The 18461-nt window shown below is 41.1% G+C and overlaps 1 protein-coding gene across 1 annotated transcript in view; it reads right to left on the reverse strand.

The window, feature by feature from the left end:
- Positions 1–18461, reverse strand: part of ITPK1 (inositol-tetrakisphosphate 1-kinase) — a 155767-nt gene that overhangs the window by 115838 nt on the left and 21468 nt on the right. Inside the window, exon 2 of the mRNA XM_062576991.1 lies at positions 2489–2513. Within this exon, the coding sequence (XP_062432975.1) occupies positions 2489–2513 (25 nt within the window). The remainder of the gene's footprint in view (positions 1–2488; positions 2514–18461) is intronic.

The raw sequence follows: 18461 nt of genomic DNA on the forward strand, positions 1-18461 counted from the left end.
CTTAATGGCTGTCCAACAGCAGTTCATTGCTAATCTGTACACTGGAAGATGCTATTAGAAAGCAAAATAAGAGGATTTCATTAGTCTGTGTAAAGGAGAGAGGACCATCTTAATCTCTCACTGGATGAAGGAAACAAATCACGTAAGTGCTCGCTGAAGGCTTACTTTCTCCTAGTAAGAAGATCTTTTCTGCTCTTGCACAACATTTTAGGAACAGAAAAAAATGATGTGTGTTCACAGAAGTCGATACATACCTGTCTTACCCATCACTGCTTTGTATCTGGAAACCAGTAACTGAACGTTACTTTCTGACTAGCTACTTTTTACTGGAAAGCACATCCATTTATATAAACATGCTAAAATGCATTCAGAAAGTTTCTGAACTTATGTAAACAGGAACACAGACAAACAGCCTGTATATTTTTTTGTTTTTTGTCTATTGTCAGGTGTGACAGACAGCTTCTCTTGAGACAGCTCACAAAAGGCTACATTCCTTAAAGGGTGAGAAGGGGGATTAAATCAAAGAAACTCTGTTGCTTAATACAAGGAAACAATATTCCTTCTGTCAAATAAACTTAGTCCAGTAGATAACACTAAGGCATCCTCTATTTAGGAGTAGGCCTAGCGCAACGTATCATGCAAGTAATATCATTCTAGTAACGCTAGATGGGAAAAGAGTGCATTTCTGATACATCCCCTACTGGCCACCAGTGCCTCCATCAGGTAATATGAAAGCAATGGGCATGTGACAGGCCAGAGGTGACAGTGCACAGCCATCCATCCTGTTCTAGCAGAGCAGTAGGCATTAGTGCTGAAGTATGGCTTCGGGGCACAGCTTCCCCATATAGGTTGGTCTGGCATTTCACTATGCTGTGAAATCTGAAACCGTGAAGTACCTTTACATGAAGTTCCACCTAGTTCTGTCCAAATGTTTCCCAAAATGCTCTTCCAATAAAGAAATCCCCTCCAATTATTTTTGTCTATCTGATGACTAGCAATTAAGCTACACAAACATCATCAGCAACAAACTAATTTGTGCACTGCTGCATACATCGCTATAGCAAATATTAATTAAAGTAACACATTGAAGGGCAGCAACTTTTAAGTTATGAGATAAAATGGAATCTGCTCAGCTTAATGGGAGCGGCACTGAATTCATCTCATACAGGCACAAATGCAGACACCAGATTGTGGGGTATTAATGAAATACTACTGTGTCATAGATGATACCAACACAAACACAAGCTAGCTTTCTCTTTGTGCTGCTTGTGAAGTTGTGCTTTGCAAATACTGCTTGTATTCATCAATCTGGAGGCACTACACAGGACTGGATGAAAGAAGCTGCTCCTTAGCTCTAGGCAATAGGAGGTAAAAGCAAGAAAAATGACCCTGTGGTTGCAAAAGAGTACTGGAAGCTTGGTTAAATCCAGCCATTAAAGCGTATACGCTCTTTCCTTGTAACGTCGCACAGTTCTCATATAATCACATATTCTTGAAAAGGACATTCTCCAACTTAACTAGTAACGAGAGCTTTTTTAGAAGTCTTTTTGATAGTGGATTCCTTAAAATTTCATGGCCTGATTCTTCCAAATTTTTAAGCGCCCTTCTTCTACTCTCTGTTGGTGTTTAGAAGCATCTTTTACATGGACTTAAGAGCAGTATCCACTACCAGTGGCTCACACCACATTGTCGTCTTCTCTCTCCTTCTTTCTCTTTATTGAGGGAGTTTCAGCTCTGCTACGGAGTCTCTCCAAAACACTCACTTTTGGGGAACACATTGACCACCTTAGTATGTAAAATGACCATTAGTTTAAGCATCAGCAAGAATGAAACCTGTCACACACATCTCTTCAAACTACACCGAATCATCCAGAAGAAAAATCACATCTCCCCTTTGATCTTCTAGGGCTACAGTGCTCTGAGGTATTATTCACACAACACAGCTGTCACAGAAACATAATTCCTTTTCCAAGGTGCCACGATCCTTTAAGTAACATGTTGTGTGAAATATGATCATGTGGACCTGGCAAAGAGAAAATGTAGACAACATCTGAGCTCATCAGTAGATGCACTAAAACTCCAAGACACTTTAATGTCTTTTCTCTGCTCACTGGGTTACAAGAACATTCCTTCTGTCATGACGTCTTTTAAAGGACAGCCCCTGTTTCTGCTAAGCCTGACTCTCCTTAAATGCAGTAAACAAGGATTAACATCACCTAATTAACTATCAGATCTCATTAGTTAACAGAGACAAGAAATGCCTAACTGCATCCTCACTTTCACCAGTGCGCATGCTGACCCTAAGACTAGAAGACTTGCATACATGTAGCAAAAAGGGACCCATTTTTTTCCAAAAGTGGTACCTAAGTAACACCAGAGAAGTGAACAGAAAAGAAAGAAAAATAATTCAGTCCAGACGAATGACAGCATTTAAATTCAGTAAACCTTTATATGAAAATAGAAAAAAATGAATGTAGTTTTTACTCACCTGCACTACTTCTACTCCTCTTTTCCTGGAAAAGAAAAGAAAAAAGGGAAGGGTTACTTGGGGAAACGTGGGGAAAATATAAATCAAACACTAATGAAAAAGGGTTGTTTCACACTAGAATGCAAACAATAAAAATCTGCATTAATGTACCTGATTCAAATTCAGGAAAGCACTTGTTCAATTCCATCCCTGTCTACGGAGCACTTCAGCAGCTTCTGAATCACGACCTCAGAAGCGACGCAAGCTGCGTACTAAGCAGCTACGCTGCTGGGGCTGACACAGCTGCCAGGTGAGCAGCGGCCGGAAGCGGGTGATGTTAGCCACCGAGCATCTCGGTTTGAATCATTCTGCCTTTGCTCTTCATCTCTCCTCTGCCCCCACAGCGTGCAAACTGCACCACAGAACATTCCTCACGCTTGACAAGTCCTCTCTGATTTCGATCCAAACACAGACATCTCAGCGTCAGTGAGAACGAACACCGCACCCTGAGGTCATCTCTCCTGTTTACAGCCTGACGCTACCCCCATCTTCTTGGTACACAAAACACTTCCCAGAGCTACGCACATACCGAGTGACTCGCATCTATCAAGTAACCTTTCCTAAGGAAACTTTTAAGCTGTCCCAGGGCTTCATCACAAACACAACGACACCCAGGCCAGCTCCACAGCCCCTAACCTTGGAAACAGGGCACCAAGGGGCACGAGGCAGCGATGCCGGCACTGGGTGGCTCCGGCACAGGCAGGTGGCCCCGGAGCTACAGCGCCCTGCCCTGCTGCGTCATCCCGCTGCAGCTGCGCGTACATCCGCAGTCTATCCTCACACATCCACCGCTCAAGACAGGCTGTACATCCTGGGAACAGCACCACAAAAATATAATTATTCAAGACCCCAGCTGGTGACAGGTATGGCACTATGTCCAATGGGCCTAACTGCACAGGTCTCCGCAGAGGGGTTACTGCACCGCGCTCCTGCTTTTCCTGTGTACCTCTGACCAGCGAAAGGCAAATAAATTACACAAGCAAGCAGGCAAGTGAACACACGCGGCTTCAACCCTGTAGGGCCAGTATGCCCCATCCTCACAGCCTAAGCGAGTCTCCAAGCTCCCTCAGTGCTGGGAGGTTTTCTAGGGGGTAAAAGAAGACACAAACACAGGTATGTCACAGTGAGAAATACAGTATATTGCAATAACCTGTTCTAGACAGCAGGGAATCTGGATGCAGGGACACCACAGAGCACATTGCTCCACAGACTAGACACATCCCTGGACTTCAGTTCAAAGACAGACTCACGGTCACTCCAGCTTCCTTTGTCAAGAAGATACACCACTTTGAATATTGTTTTGGCCATACAGCGCATAGTTCCAGCAATCCTGAAAAGCCAGCGAGAAGAGGCTGAAGAGGCCTATTTGTCATACATCAAACCTGCAACTGGCGCAGCCATTTGTAGGCAGATCTGTAGACATGGCTTGTCTGCTCTGCCAGTACGAGAATTGAGATTCAGGTACACGCAGCTAGGCAAAACTCAGTCATTGCATTTGACAAGTTATCAAGCAGAACAGAACATTTCTGCTTTAGTCTTGAGAGCAGAGCCAAACCCCTGGCAAAAAGCCCAGCCACCTCTACTCCATGCTATTTTCCCAATGTATGCGCACAAGTTAAGTATATTATAAGCGTTTTTTCGTTGTGAAGACATAGGGAACTTAATCTAAGAATCGAAAGCCTCAACAAGTACAAGCCTGGAATTTCTTTCCCTTATTCCTGCTAAACTCATATGCGAAAATGAAAGGCCTTTTTTGAGGAGGCCACAGAGCAGGACCGCCTAAATCTGTCCACAGCAACTTTCTATCTAAGACAAACTATGTTGCTGTCCATAGCTGCAACTGCTGCACACTGCTGAATACACAATGGCTCCTCCAGTTTTCTGCCCAATACAGTAAGTCTTTCTTTTAGAAGGTCATTACAAAGATGCCCACAGGGACAGGCAATCAATCAGCATCTATGACACAAATTGCTCCCTTCTTCCACTTTCCAAGTCTGGAGTTTCTCTGGCCTAAAAACAGCATGCCCTGCATATACACCACAGAGAGCTTGCCGTTGCTCAGCACGGAAATTAAAAAGAAAATGAAACCAAGCACCCCTCACAGAGGATTTCAAAGCCCTCTTGTAGATAACTGCAGTCTGTAAATGGCAGGCAATTTATATGCTGCCATTACAGTAGGGCAAACACTGCTGCAGAAAGTCACCTGAGGCTAGCCAGATGCATACTTCTAATGGTGTTATGGCAGGGGGGGAATTGAATCTTGTAGAGAAAGAGTTAACGGTCAAATTGCTTTATCTTGCTTAGCTGTGTGAAAATCATTGTTAAACAAGGAATAATAGGCAGGGAGTGCTTCTTTGTAAATAACTGCAGCAGCCCACTCAGAAGCATTCCAAGTATTGTAAGCTAAAACTTAAAATAACAAAACCAGCTACATTTTTGCTGTGCCTGCCCTGGAATAAACAGAATTTAAGCTACCACTGAAACACACCAGGCTTCGGTGTCTCGGAAAGGGCTACTCCAGAGCCCCTTGAAGAACAGAGGCTGATGGAAAGGCTTTTTCTACCATGCCTGCACACACATTGGGTAAGTTTTGTTCTGCTTTGAAGAAGAAAAATACTCTCAAGTTGGTTGCCAAAGCCACTTGAGAATGAATCATTCCAAAGGCTTTTTATAGCCTCCCTCCAAAACGAACTCCACAAATTTACCGGGATCTGTTGAAACTGATTGCCCGGCACCAGCACAACGGAGGAAGCCAGATTATGACTTTTGTTTGTGCCAGCACAGAAATAGTAGAAGAGGTGTCTGATGCTGGATATGAAGTCACACATGCTTAAAAAGTTAAAGGAAGGAGGAAATGATTAGCAAGGTTGGCTTGTAGTGCTGGGTCTTCCTCTTTTTCAGAAGTGGGATTTCCCCTTTGGCTATCTGAAACAGTGTAACATTTTTGTATTTAAACACAGGGGAGAAAGGACCATAAAAGCATACATATTTTGAGAACTAGTTAATATGGGAAAAATCATATGCCAAAGGGCTGGGGTTTTTTGTTTGTTTGTTTTTTGGTTTTGTTTTGTTTTTGGCTATTTAAAAAACAATAAGCTATTTAAAAAACAAGAGGTCTCCAAAACAACCAGGATGACAAGCAACCACACACCTCAGTTCTGGCACTATCTGATTCTCTGATTCTCCAGCCCAGAGATTTCCTGAATCATCAACTCCAACCTTTCAGGCTGGGCAGGTCATGCCTAGACACAGGCACAAGGCAGGAAGACATCCCTTATGCAAGCAAGCATGCAACACCACGTAACTCCACTGTGACCATCCCAGCTCACGCATGAAGGGGGCTTGGGGACAGGAAGGGACAGAAAGCTGATTCCACACTCCAGAAACTCTAGGACCCTCAAAAAAATAACCACACAGGAAGAAGCAGTCTGTGGGCCACCAAAACAATTCACCAACAAGGGGCCATCTGCAAGGGGTACTCAATGGAGACAAATGATTCCCAAATTAGTTGTTCTGTGAGACAGACACAGTCATAGATCAGCCACTACTGCTTCACATCGTGCTTAAAAAGCTAGTATGAAAAATACGTCCTACATCCTAGATATACTTTCTCTTGGGCTGTTTTGTTAATAGAGAACAGACTCTCTACCAGCTACACTGAAACATTTACCCCAAATGCACTAAATACATATGAGATACTTTGACAAATTCCTCTTCCAGCACAACCCACAGATGCTTGTATAGGTACAGAGCCTAACTCAGACTTCGATGCAGAGACTAAAACCACCGCAAATTCTTCCAGACAAGACCATCAAGGTAAGCAAAATTTACAAGAGGAGAATGCTTCCAGCTGTGCCAACACCTACGGTAAAGGCAGGTGGTCTCTCAGCAGGGCTGCCTCACCTGGAGATGTGGCTACTACTGCTGTGCTCCTCTGTGAAGCTCAGTGCTGCCTGCAACCCTTCTTTCCTCTTACGCACCTTGCAACCAAGCCGCATCCTACCAGCCGAAGGGTTCCTATACTCAGCTTACCTGCTTCATGATATTGGCTATACAAAACCCACAGCAATACAAAACCCACGAAAAGTCTGTTTTTCTGAGAAGAGATTTTGCCAGCTGTAAGCATCCCCCCCCCCCAAACAGGCAATGCAACTGAGCCAAAGAGAGTCTATCTGCCTGATTTCGTCGCACAGATTTTTTTTTTTTTTTTTTTTTTAGGAGTCAATTCTAAACTATATTCCCAGAGGTCACTATTTTTAAAATACATCCATTCCAAAGAGTTTAGATTGGGATCTTATACTCCAGTCATCAGCCCAGGGGAAAAAAAGAAAAAGTATATAGTAACTATTAAAAAAAACCTCTGGGGAAAAAAGAGAGAAATAAAAAGTGCCTTGAAGTGGTAAAACTAAACACCTCATCTGCAGCAAAGCTTCAGCACTTTGATTGGGCACAGTATACCTAAAGCCATAGAAACCTATTCAGGTGCAGCATAAATAAATCACTAACTAGTGTTTCTGGTGCAGCCTTTCTTCCTCACAGAGCTCTGTTTAATCATATATCGTAACGCTTAAGAAGAACAGAAACACTCATCGTAAGTTACTGTTGCATTAACCTGCAATACAGAAAAACATTATGACTTCCTAGTTCCATACATAAAACCAGTGAACAGCTCTACTCGGTAATGCAAACCTCACCACACACAATAATCATTAAAACGTTTACCATGCAAGCTGACTTCGTGTTTAAGTTAGAACGATCCATGGATTTAGAAAAGAATTCAGTATCAAGTTGCTATAACCTCATTATTTCATGTTCTGGAATTGATGTTTTACCACAGCCTCAAACTATATAAAATAGCTCCATTAATCTTCCCCCTGCCACAAAGTAAATACTTTGGATTTAATACTTCCTCATAGCACCTAAGACCCGAACATTACACCACTACTCTAGTGAATGACAGTTAAAAACAGAAAGCAACTACTAGGTCACATATCATAGTCATGGTTAAACTAACTAGCATATTTTGCTGTCTGGTCTGAGTGACAGGTAACAAAAACACCAAACATTGAATTTCAAAAATAAAAAACAATCACTGTATTTACTTCAATAATCTAAGAAGTTACTAACGTGTGCAGGGATGTTCATTTTCTCAGATAGGAGAATGTTGCATTTCTTAAATCTCCCATCTAAAAAGGAGTACACAATAATAATATAAAAAAAACTTGATATCAAAATTTTTTTCCAGAAAAGCAATATATCATCATCAGTGGAAGTTTTAGAAATATTAATGAATCAGAGCAAAAACCTGCATCCACTAAGACACTTTCCCACCACCCTGAAATTATCAGACCCTGAGGATGGCACCATGCAAACATCACCACAGCTAAGTGCACAATACAGCAGATATTGTCTATTCACACCTTGCAGACACCCTCTTTCTCCTCCTGGCACAAAGACAAGCTCAGTCAATTTGCCTTTTTTTTTCCCCTCCCCCATCTTTCCTTACTGTCTTATTCTCCATCAGGGAAGTAATCACCTGGCATCCCCAAAATGGGATGCTCACTGTCAGGAGGCCCAGCCTCACAGGGAGAGCCATCAATTCACACCGAAGTTAACTGAAGGCACCTGAAATACTACAAGACTCTACTATAATGTGTGTGGGTTTTTTTTTCGTGTGTGTGTGGGGGGGGGGGAGGGGGGTATTCAGTCTAGTAAGCAGGCAGTTAACCAAGGTTCAGTTTTCCCAATTTAAGTCCAACTATTCTCATCTTTCAGCATTTTTTTATCCCCTTCTACAATCAGTATTTTTGAAAGATTTACAATTGAAATGAAATGGATCAAAAGTTAGCCTATGGTGGAGGGTTGGTTCCTCCCCCCCCCCCCCCCCTTTTTTTTTTTTTTTTTTTTTTTGAGTCTCTCTGTAAGACATCCTAAATCCACAAGTGAGGGGAAATAAAGTACACTTTCATAATCACGCATCAACAGCTGATGTAGTATTACTGAGAAAAAGCATTACTTAAAACTTTGCCTATGTGCTCTTTAAATGGGCTGAAAAAATGAGGCTTCTAGCTGTCATAGGGGATCGTATTAATAGAAAATCATGGAGCGCAGGTACATTCACGCATTTCTTCCTTGCTTTATATCCAACAGGGAGCAGTCCGAGCAGTAGGAGCACTCATATCAACAACTACAACACCATAAGTGATTTCCACACCATCATCCCATTCACACCTGACATTTGGCAGAATCATCTCCAAATCTTCAAAGCGTTATATCATCCCATTTACAACTGTAAATGTGCTCCTTAGAGTGCTGTATCCGAACAGAGTGCAGGCAAGGAACTAGGAAACAGAGAGCATTTTGGCAGGGCAAGCAGCAGCATCGTTCTTCAGCATCCACCCGAGGCACTGCAACATCCCCCTCGCCTCACATTCCCATCACAACATGTACCAGTACCTCACAGCACAGAGCTCAGATAAAAACCAGCTAACCCAGTATGTGGCAAGACCAGTGACAAACTGCAGCACCCAAACCAAAACACAGTTTGGGAAGTGAAGTTTAAAAGCCTTCAGAGGTTCAACTGAGGGGAGCCATGAAAGAAAGAAACCAGATGCTCTAAACAGTAACTGGAATGAAATAAACTGCCTTCAGTTACTAAACATTAAGACTAAGTTTTAACAATGGTTTCATGAAACATTACAGGGTTACTAATTTCAGCACTAAACAACAGCTATTACAGAAATAAAATCTGTAAATCATAAAAGTCATAAAAACCATTAAGTCATGAAACACAAACTTGAGAGGACCTGCTTTCTTCTTAAACCAGTTATGTAACACAGATCAGTGCTGCTGAGTTCTGCAAGAGTTTCTTCTTGGAACTGGAGCCCCACATTTGGGGAGCCTGTACACACTGCCTTCCCAGCAAGGACATAAAATTCTTTAATCATGGTCTTTTAAGAAAAAAAGCAAGGAGCCATCAGAGAGAAGGAAGAACGATGTACAGCAGCGCAGAAAAAACTATTAAAGGCAATGGATTATTTATCCTAACAGATGTTCAAAGATATATTTAGTAACCAATAATAATTGCAAGTAGTTGTGCAGGGTATAGCCTTCAAAGATCCCAACAGTGAATTTTGGCATTACCAGATCAAGTTCTCTGCTATGGCAGGCAGCTACAACATGCAGTATCTTTATAAGTCAGTTAGAAACCATCTTCAAACCAAGTTGTTTTGACACTGTATCTTCCATTACAGGACATAACTTCTCCAAACGTCCTTCAGATTTGCAGGCTAAATCATCACAGACTCATCCTTTGGCTTCAATAAACTTCTTGCCTCCTTAAGCATTGCAAAGGGCAATCTCCATGACCCTAATCACCCTACTGTTAGTATGATTCTTTGCAAAAAGTAAACACATGACCCATCCTTTTCAAAAGTCTTTCTAAGGTCACAAGGCACTGGTAATGATGAAGAGATCTGAGAAGCAGCAGCAGAATCACGAGGCCAAAGACTTTACCCCTTCTGGGGACAGACATTGTATTTATCTTTTGCACGTATTTTAAACTCCCACTGCAGGAGCTATTAGAGATGTCCAGAAACATATGGACACACTTTTGTTTTACAAACGAGATGAGCAGCAACTCCCTCAAAGGATTTTTATATATATATATATACACATATGTGTGTGTATATACATATATATATGTATGTATGTGTGTGTGTGTGTGTGTGTATATATATATATATATATATATATATATATAAAATCTGAAAGACACTTAATAGTGCATATTTGATCTCCAGCGCCATGGTATGTTCAATCAGCTGTCACACTGTTGTTGGTACTATAACCATAAAACAGTTTAATATTTCATTCTCTGAAATTAACTTTCTAAAAATTTACATTTACATCATTCTGAGCAACCCTCCCTCCATATTAATTTAAGCCAGCAGTTAACAATTACTAAATAGTCTGATGTTCTCTTAAATCACAAGATAAGTCACTATGTGGCAAGGAAGATTCTGAAGCCTCCATTCCCTGCTAGAAGCAGGGCCCCAGAAATCAGGCAAGCAGATCTTCTTCATCAAGGGACTCTTCAGCTCGGGGAAGAAGGGCAATCCCCTATCCACTAAGAAGCTCATTAGTTAGCTGATTGGTAATTTGTTTACTTCTGACTTTCAAGATGCTGCCAAAATTGCAAGGAAAAAAAATCCCACTTCTTAACTCTGCTAAAGAAAGTAAGCAGATATTAGTGTCTCTTCAACTCCTCAAGAACTAAATTTGAATGTAACAGAAGTAAAACCATACTAAGAGACTTGCCACGAAATGCGGTCTACACTGAAGGTGCAAGGAAAACTCCCACTGATTTAATGAAGATAATTTCTGGATAACACATCTAGGACTACTCCAAATTGAAAATGAAATATAAACAGATACCCTCACCTTTCCCTCACACCAACCGTGAGTCCAACAAGCAGATACAATTCAGTTTTCCAGACAATGCCAGCAAAGAAGAGAGTTCATCCTCCATAATTAAATCCATTAACCCATGCTTACACTCTAAGCAATGAGTCTACATCCCAGACAACACAAATCACTAAACTTCTCTATCACTGGCCACTGAAAGAAACCTGTATCATCATCTATTTCACTTCAAGTACAAAGCGCGCTCTATGTGCCCAAAAAGTAAAATGTAATGGTAAGTAACTGGGCAAAATGGGATTAGAAAGGGCTGACAGAACAGTGCTCGTTTTTAAAAAAGTGACAATAGATCAGGATAGTTAATCACAAATGGTCATATGAGATAAAGAGCAAAAAGTTTTAAGAAAAATATTTTAACAAATCACCTGCTGTCAGTTAATCGGAGACGCTTGCTCTCAGGAAACATCCTAATGCTCCCTGGGCTTCAGCTACCAGACTTCTCATACTGAAGCTTCTGAGAGGACTCACAGGCAAGCTACAAAACACACACACAGCTACAGAAGTGCTGCAGCCTGAAAGTGCAGGGCTGCAGGTTCAGTTCATGTTTAAAGTTTCTCCCATACAAAGCATCACCACCTTGAGAACTCCCTTCTCACAGCAGGGAGAGCTAGCAGCAAATATGGCAATGACAGACTGACACAGCTTTGCATTTACAATGTCTGCTGGTTGCATTTTGATACCCTCCAATAAGTTTTGTCCAGCAACATGTAGAATTCATCCTACCTTTGCATGAGTCCTTCTAACTTCATGCTCAGACAGCTCTCATATAAAAACTGGATAGCAGCATCTGTCAAATGCTGGTTCTCTAAGACTTAGATACCACAATATTTGAAGTCAGCTGAAGCGCAACTCCACCAAACTCTACCTATCATTATGCTGGCCTCTGAATTACTTCTGAGCAATACAAACTCTTGAGCATACAAATTTACCAGAAAATCCCTGAACTGCATCAGACAAGATAATCAAGCTTCCTGCCTGCTTCCTTTCAGAGGCTGTATCTTTTGGCAGAGGGCCTGAAAATTAATAAATGCTGAAGCAATGTATTGGGAGTGAAATCAATGCGTACATCTATGCTTCAGCCTATATAGCTATAAATTTGTTAAGAAACGTAAGCCTCATCTAGCTTTAAACTCCATAGCTCAGGTACTAGGAGCTACTTTCCTGCAGGAGCACGTAGCTTAGTGCAGCCTGTAAAACTCACCAGAGGCTTCATTCAGCTTCTAGGTGTTGCAACCTGTGCTTCATTCTTCACTGCCAAAATACCCCGAACCAGCTAGTTTAAAACTGTCTCACGGGTATCTTCTTGCACTTCAGTCAAAGCTAGATTGAACTATAGGCCCATTGAGACTGGAAAAGAAAAACAAAAAGACGAGAAAGGCAGAGCAGGGGAAAGAGAATATTTTTTTGTTCACAATACAGGTGAGCTGTGAAATCAAGTGAGTGAGTAAAACCTTATCCACTCCACATCCATAGAGAAGCCCCTCTTCTGGAAGACCATTAAAAAATAAATAAATAAATAAATAGAAAGCATGTTTTTCTTACAGATTTCCATTTGGGAGAAGACAGCTCTCAGAAATGGAAGTATTTACACCAGATGTAAGCTTTGGTTTATTCTGGGGCTTCTTTACACTCCTGACTCACTATTCAATGTGACTTAACATAAAATTACTCACTGCTCAATATGGTTTCTAATTTTCAACATAGGTACACCAAGGCTACTGAAACCTGCACACATATTTTATAGACAGCTTTCTCTCAGGATCTTAACAACTCTCAATGCCCAATTATTGAGATAAACAGCTGCTTCCCATGCACTAGTTAACCAAATATATTCAAGGTTTCTGAGGCTTGGGAAAGACAAGATGAGGTTTACATAGAGACAGTGTGCATTTTTTACTTCCTTTGGACACTACAGAATCATGACATGCAGCAAGACACACAGAAAGTTGTTTTATTAGTGTTTTTAGATTTAAGCACCACCAATCAGCCTTAGGCATCAAACTATTCTTCTCTGTTACTGCAGATAAGCTGCCCAAATCATTGGTTCATCAGCATTAATACAGACGGCATACTGTTACCAGCTTTTGATCAAGGTTAAAGAGACAATACAGGAATTGGGGCCAACGGACACTAGATATACTTATAGATATGTACACACCAAAAGCTATCTACATCTAACTATATGCATATAGATACAGGTATCTTCAAACCAAATAAATTTACCTCATGCCCTACATATAAGCCTTCCCAATGCCTCCCTGTTCTAGTCATACAAATTGACAGCATAAACTTATTTAGGAAAACAGTGCGTCTTCTTCAAGCCTCTGAAAGGTTTATGAGGGGTTCAGAGCTTGTGGATCTCCCACCCAGTTGATGCCTCAGCTGCTAAAGCCACTTTGAGGCACCTGTTGTAACAGTGACATGGCTTGAAGGACAGATTTTGTCAAAATCCTCAAAATCATAGCTAACTCTCAAGAATGAATTAAAAGTTTTCTGGAGGATGAGGGTCTCCTTCCTATAACATGTTTCTACAAAGGGTTTTTTAACATATTTAGTAAGGAAACCTAAAACTCTTCAGTGCAAAAAAAAAAAAAAGAGAGATTAAAAAAAGTCCACTATATTCTCACTCGCTAATCAAAGCTCAGAGTTGCTTGAGCTTCTAAAAAAGTAACTAAAAGCACACAGAGGCTGCCATTTTCACAGCCCTCTCTCCATTTCTCCCATCACCTCACCTGTACACTTACAGGTACTCTATTTACTTCTGTAATCTTTATCCAGATTTTACCCAAATAAAAACACCCTAGCAGCCTGCCAGAACCTCGGGACTGGAATTCACACTCAGAGAAGGAGCTGCAAATGCCCTTGCCTTTAACAGGACCGTGCTCCACAAGCACCGTCAGCCCAGCGCGCCCGCTCCGAGGCGGCTCCGCTGGGCCCCCGCCCGCCTGGCGCCGCAGGCCTCCCGCAGCAGGGAGAACGAAAGCACGTTTCCACTCCTCGGAGAATAAGGGGCATGTCTGCCATATAGGCTTTCATCTAGAAATGGTATTTAATTCATTAACCCTGAAACCAAATGCTGTACATCCATTGCAGCTTTCCAAGACACTGGCAAACAGCCTTAAATAAACCTTTGGGGAGTTTTATAAAGGCCAGACACCCACTGAGACATGCATGAGAAATGTGTAATACAATTTTTTTCCCCCACTTCTTGGATCTAAAAAAGACAGGGCATTTTTTTTGGCAGAAGAAAGAGACATATTTAAGTTCAACAACTTGCCATGAAAAAATGAGTTTATTCATTTCCAGCCAGGCTTCAATAAGATATATAGGTGTCTGGGGGGTTTCTCCACACAAAATCACATCATACAAACAAGAGAAGGTTAATGAGAACAAGTTAATGAAGAACAAGTTAATATGTCTGCTCATAGAAGAAATCCAATTGCAACTTCTTCCCCCTCCCCCCCCATTTTTTCTTGCATAAAGGATGGCCCTAAGGTTTGAACACGGTACAAGTCAGTCACCAAGTCTCACTAGCTTTGAAAGTACTTGTAATTTCTTGTCTCCCATGTTCACCAGTGATCATCATTTCCATATGTAAGGAACAAATTTGCTCTTAAGTTATGGAACCAGAGTAATGTCTTTGTTTCACAGACATAATTAACTGCAAGAGTCCGAGTGAAGAAATTTCTGTGGCCAAATATATATTCTGTAACATATACGTAACTATCTGGCATTTCATCAGGTTAAAAGGACATCCATGGAAAGAGTTAGGAAGAAGTGATTAATGTAAGGTATGTTCCTAGAAATCTTTGCTCCTCAAACTCTGTATCAGTAAACGCTCATGTAACTCCCTCAGTCAGTTCCTCTGCTTGTTTGCTCTGCTTCAGACGCATTTCAAGCTTCAGTCTTTAGTTTCAGGCATTTTTGAATACAGTTGCTATTTTGAAGAGGTTGGTCAGTTCAGCCCCAAATTAATGTTGGCTAAAAACTGTTCCATCACCCTAACAGAACTTGAAATAGGCTTTCACCTTTATTTTGCTACTCAGTCCCCAAGCACTGCGTGAACCATGTCCATGGCAGACAGAAAAGCAACTAGAATGTGAAAAGTGCAGCTCTCAACCCAGTTCCCTATCTGAGAAGAACAAGATACAAACTAGTAAATGCATGGTACAAATTAACGAAACATTAAATGGATTGCTTTTCTCCATTTCAACAGGTTTAGGTGCCAGCATCAATAATGGCAGCTTCTCTCCCCTGCAAATGACTTATCTACCATGAAATTAGGTCAACACCGACCAAAGTTTTAGAAGAAAAATCATTTTTCTTTATTTGGAAGCCTCTTTGAGAGGCTGGCAATAAAATGAAACTTGGTTTCCCACAAGTGTTACAGTCACACTATTTCATCATATTCCACTGAGTGACATGCGGCCAACTTCCCCGAGAAGCAGCAGGACAGAACATCAGACATTTGCAGTGAATCATCTTGGTGATCTGCACAAGATGCACATGATCGTGCTAATCAAGTAAAACATCAGCAACAGATGCAATAATTGGGTATAGTCCTACTCACAAGAAAAATAGCTAAACTGAAAAACAGCATGTTAACGAATGACTTTATGTTCACATGCATCAGTAGTTTGTGTTATTCTGTATGTTATGTAATTAAAAAAAAAAAAAAAAAAATAGAGCAGAACCTAAACAGCTTATCACCTTTCAGGATTAGTACACTGGTAAAAGTTGTATAAATGACCATATTTTCTCCTAACTACACAAAACATTAAAAAAGTTCCCATGTTAAAGATATGTTTCAAGTGAAATCAGTCTCTCTACAGGTGTGAGACTGCCCAGATGCTGCCTTTAAGGACTATCCAAATCACATTCCTCTTTCTTTCATCTTATTTTATCTCATAAGGTACCTTTGAGCCACGCATAAAAATCATGTTGGTTCCTAGTGGTAAATAATGGAAATTTTCCACTGACACACACTTTTGTCCCTCTCTTCCTCCTTCAGAGGAAATGTCAAAACAACAGGACTCCATTTCGATACAAACACATGCCACAAGTCAGAGCAATCTGCTTGCTGACAGTGTAGGATTTCAAGCTGACATGACAACAGCTGAAGGTCACAGGAATGCCAATGGCTGTGGCACCTGGTACCTGTTGACAAAGGCCCTATCACATCCCTGACAGACTCGACCCAAGGGTGGGTCACTACACCTTTAGGAACAGGCGTTACCAAAAGGTTCAGATAGGAGAGAGAGTTTGCCCGTTTCCTTGGACAGGGCTGTAGCTGGAGGGGCTGGAAATCCAACTCACGGAACAAAGTAGTGCTACCAACCTTTTAATATTAAGGCGAGGTAGGTCAAGAAGATTCACAGAAATACACTGTAAAGCTTAGAGCAGAGAAGAGAGCACGATCTTTAAGTGCAGGATCAGCCAAAGTCAGAGAAAGCTAATCTGAAGCCAGAATAGATATCAGACAGTGGGGGGGGGGGGGAGTCTCCATCACTCAAGGTAGCTCCTGCACCTGAAATGGGCAAACAGGATCTCTGAGAATCTCCACTCTAGCTGGAGAAAATTCCTCCCCCTCTGTCTAGACCACTTCAGAGGACTGCATCTGTATGTGCATTGCATATGTACCTATTTTGCCAAGTATTTTATTCTACTTTACATAGCACTGAAGTTTGATGTTAAAGAAAGATTAAAATTCTTCATATTTTTTTTCCAGTCCATAGGCTTCTTGCTTTAAGCAGTAGCATATGCATAGTTCTGCCAGAATACCCATTTTCCTCTCTGCTTCAGTGGATTATTTGCAGAGCAATAGGCAGAAAAAATACAGTATTTTATAAATCATACAGCACAGCTACTACATGTTTTTGACCCAAGCTTTCAGAAAAAAATTCACATCCCACCATAAGCTTAATGATAAAGTCAGGAAATTCTTCAACACAGTCCTGTTTACTTACAAGAAGTTCAGGGCATCCCATTCATCTGAATCAAACATTTTTTCTTTGATCAGCTTCAGTCCTTCTGCAGGCATCACTATGCACAAGGCTCTTCTTGAGCTCCCTCTCAAGGCATTTGCCTTGCTGTCTCCTACATCTCCCATCCTCCCTGGTACATCTTGCTAATCTCACACAGATGCATGTGCACACACTCTCCAAGTGCTCTAATTAATCCTCTCCTTGTTCTTCTCATGATTTATCCTAGATAGCAGCTTTAAAACCCATTGTTTCCACTAGTGACCGAGCTAATGTATTATATGACTACAACTTCCTCAAATTCGGCCAAAGTACATAGAAGCTGATATATAACCCCCAAAATGTCATTCATTTTCTAACTGGGCTTCATTTGCCCCCAACTTAGATTTACTGGGAGTTCAGCTATACCACATAATTGGAAAAAATAAGACAATTTCTTGGGTAGCCTCAGATTTTCCAGCAACTGCCTGGACATGCAAACTCATACAGGAGCACTGTTATTCAAAAGCTCATTCTCCCTCTCAGAAGAAGGGCCTATAGCCAACACTTCAGCTGTATTACATTTGTTTCCCTTTATGGAATTACTTAGATTCTCTGGTGCATGCCTCTCCCCATTACAATACTGGTGTGATTACAACCTGCTGATGAGTTATAAGATAAACTAAAACCCTCTTAAAGAGAAGAAAAAAAACCCACTATGTTTCTATTCTAATCTACCAAATTACCACTGTCCTAATCATTGCTAAGGAGGCAGATACATAAACAGTCAATCCAGCTTTCGAGTAGGAGATGGAAAGGCGGACACAAAGGCACAGGAACAGCTAGTTGGTTCCCTTTGGGTTATTTTTGTCCAGCTCCACCCTGAAACTCACTCTTCAATCCCAATAACTGGCAGCAACTAACTAGAAGGCAAAATGCAAGTAGTTGATTAAATGTTTGATTAAATGTTGATTACATGTTTGATTAAATGATCACAGAGCAAATTTCCCTTGTACAAGTATACTCATTTTCTACTGCTCACTTCTTTTGTTTGTAGACAGAAGAGATAAGAAACTGCAGAGATGGTGCTATACCACACACTGGGATTTCAAGCCTGTTGCTGACTATACAACACACAGCAAGGATAAAAGTGGTGCTTCTTCTGCTATGGGTTGGTTTCTAAACTGGGCATCACTACATACACATTGCTAACTATTTATGTTCTCTCTTCAGGGCTTTGATATTTAATTGTGCGTAAGGGCAAGGGGGAGGAGAGAGTGGGTGGTCGGTCATATACAGTACCTAGCTCAGAGATATTGCCAGAATTAACTTCCTAGGCTTAAGTGGAAATACAATCAGCATAGAAGAATGGGACTTGTAAAAAGGTTACAGCTTTTAGATCCCTGTAATCCTGAAATATATGCACACAGGGAATTGAAGAATAACTATACGTGGAAAAAGCCACAAAGTAATAGCTTCAAATGCTATTGAAA

Source organism: Rhea pennata, chromosome 5, assembly GCF_028389875.1.
Source record: "Rhea pennata isolate bPtePen1 chromosome 5, bPtePen1.pri, whole genome shotgun sequence".
NCBI classification, from domain to species: domain Eukaryota; kingdom Metazoa; phylum Chordata; class Aves; order Rheiformes; family Rheidae; genus Rhea; species Rhea pennata.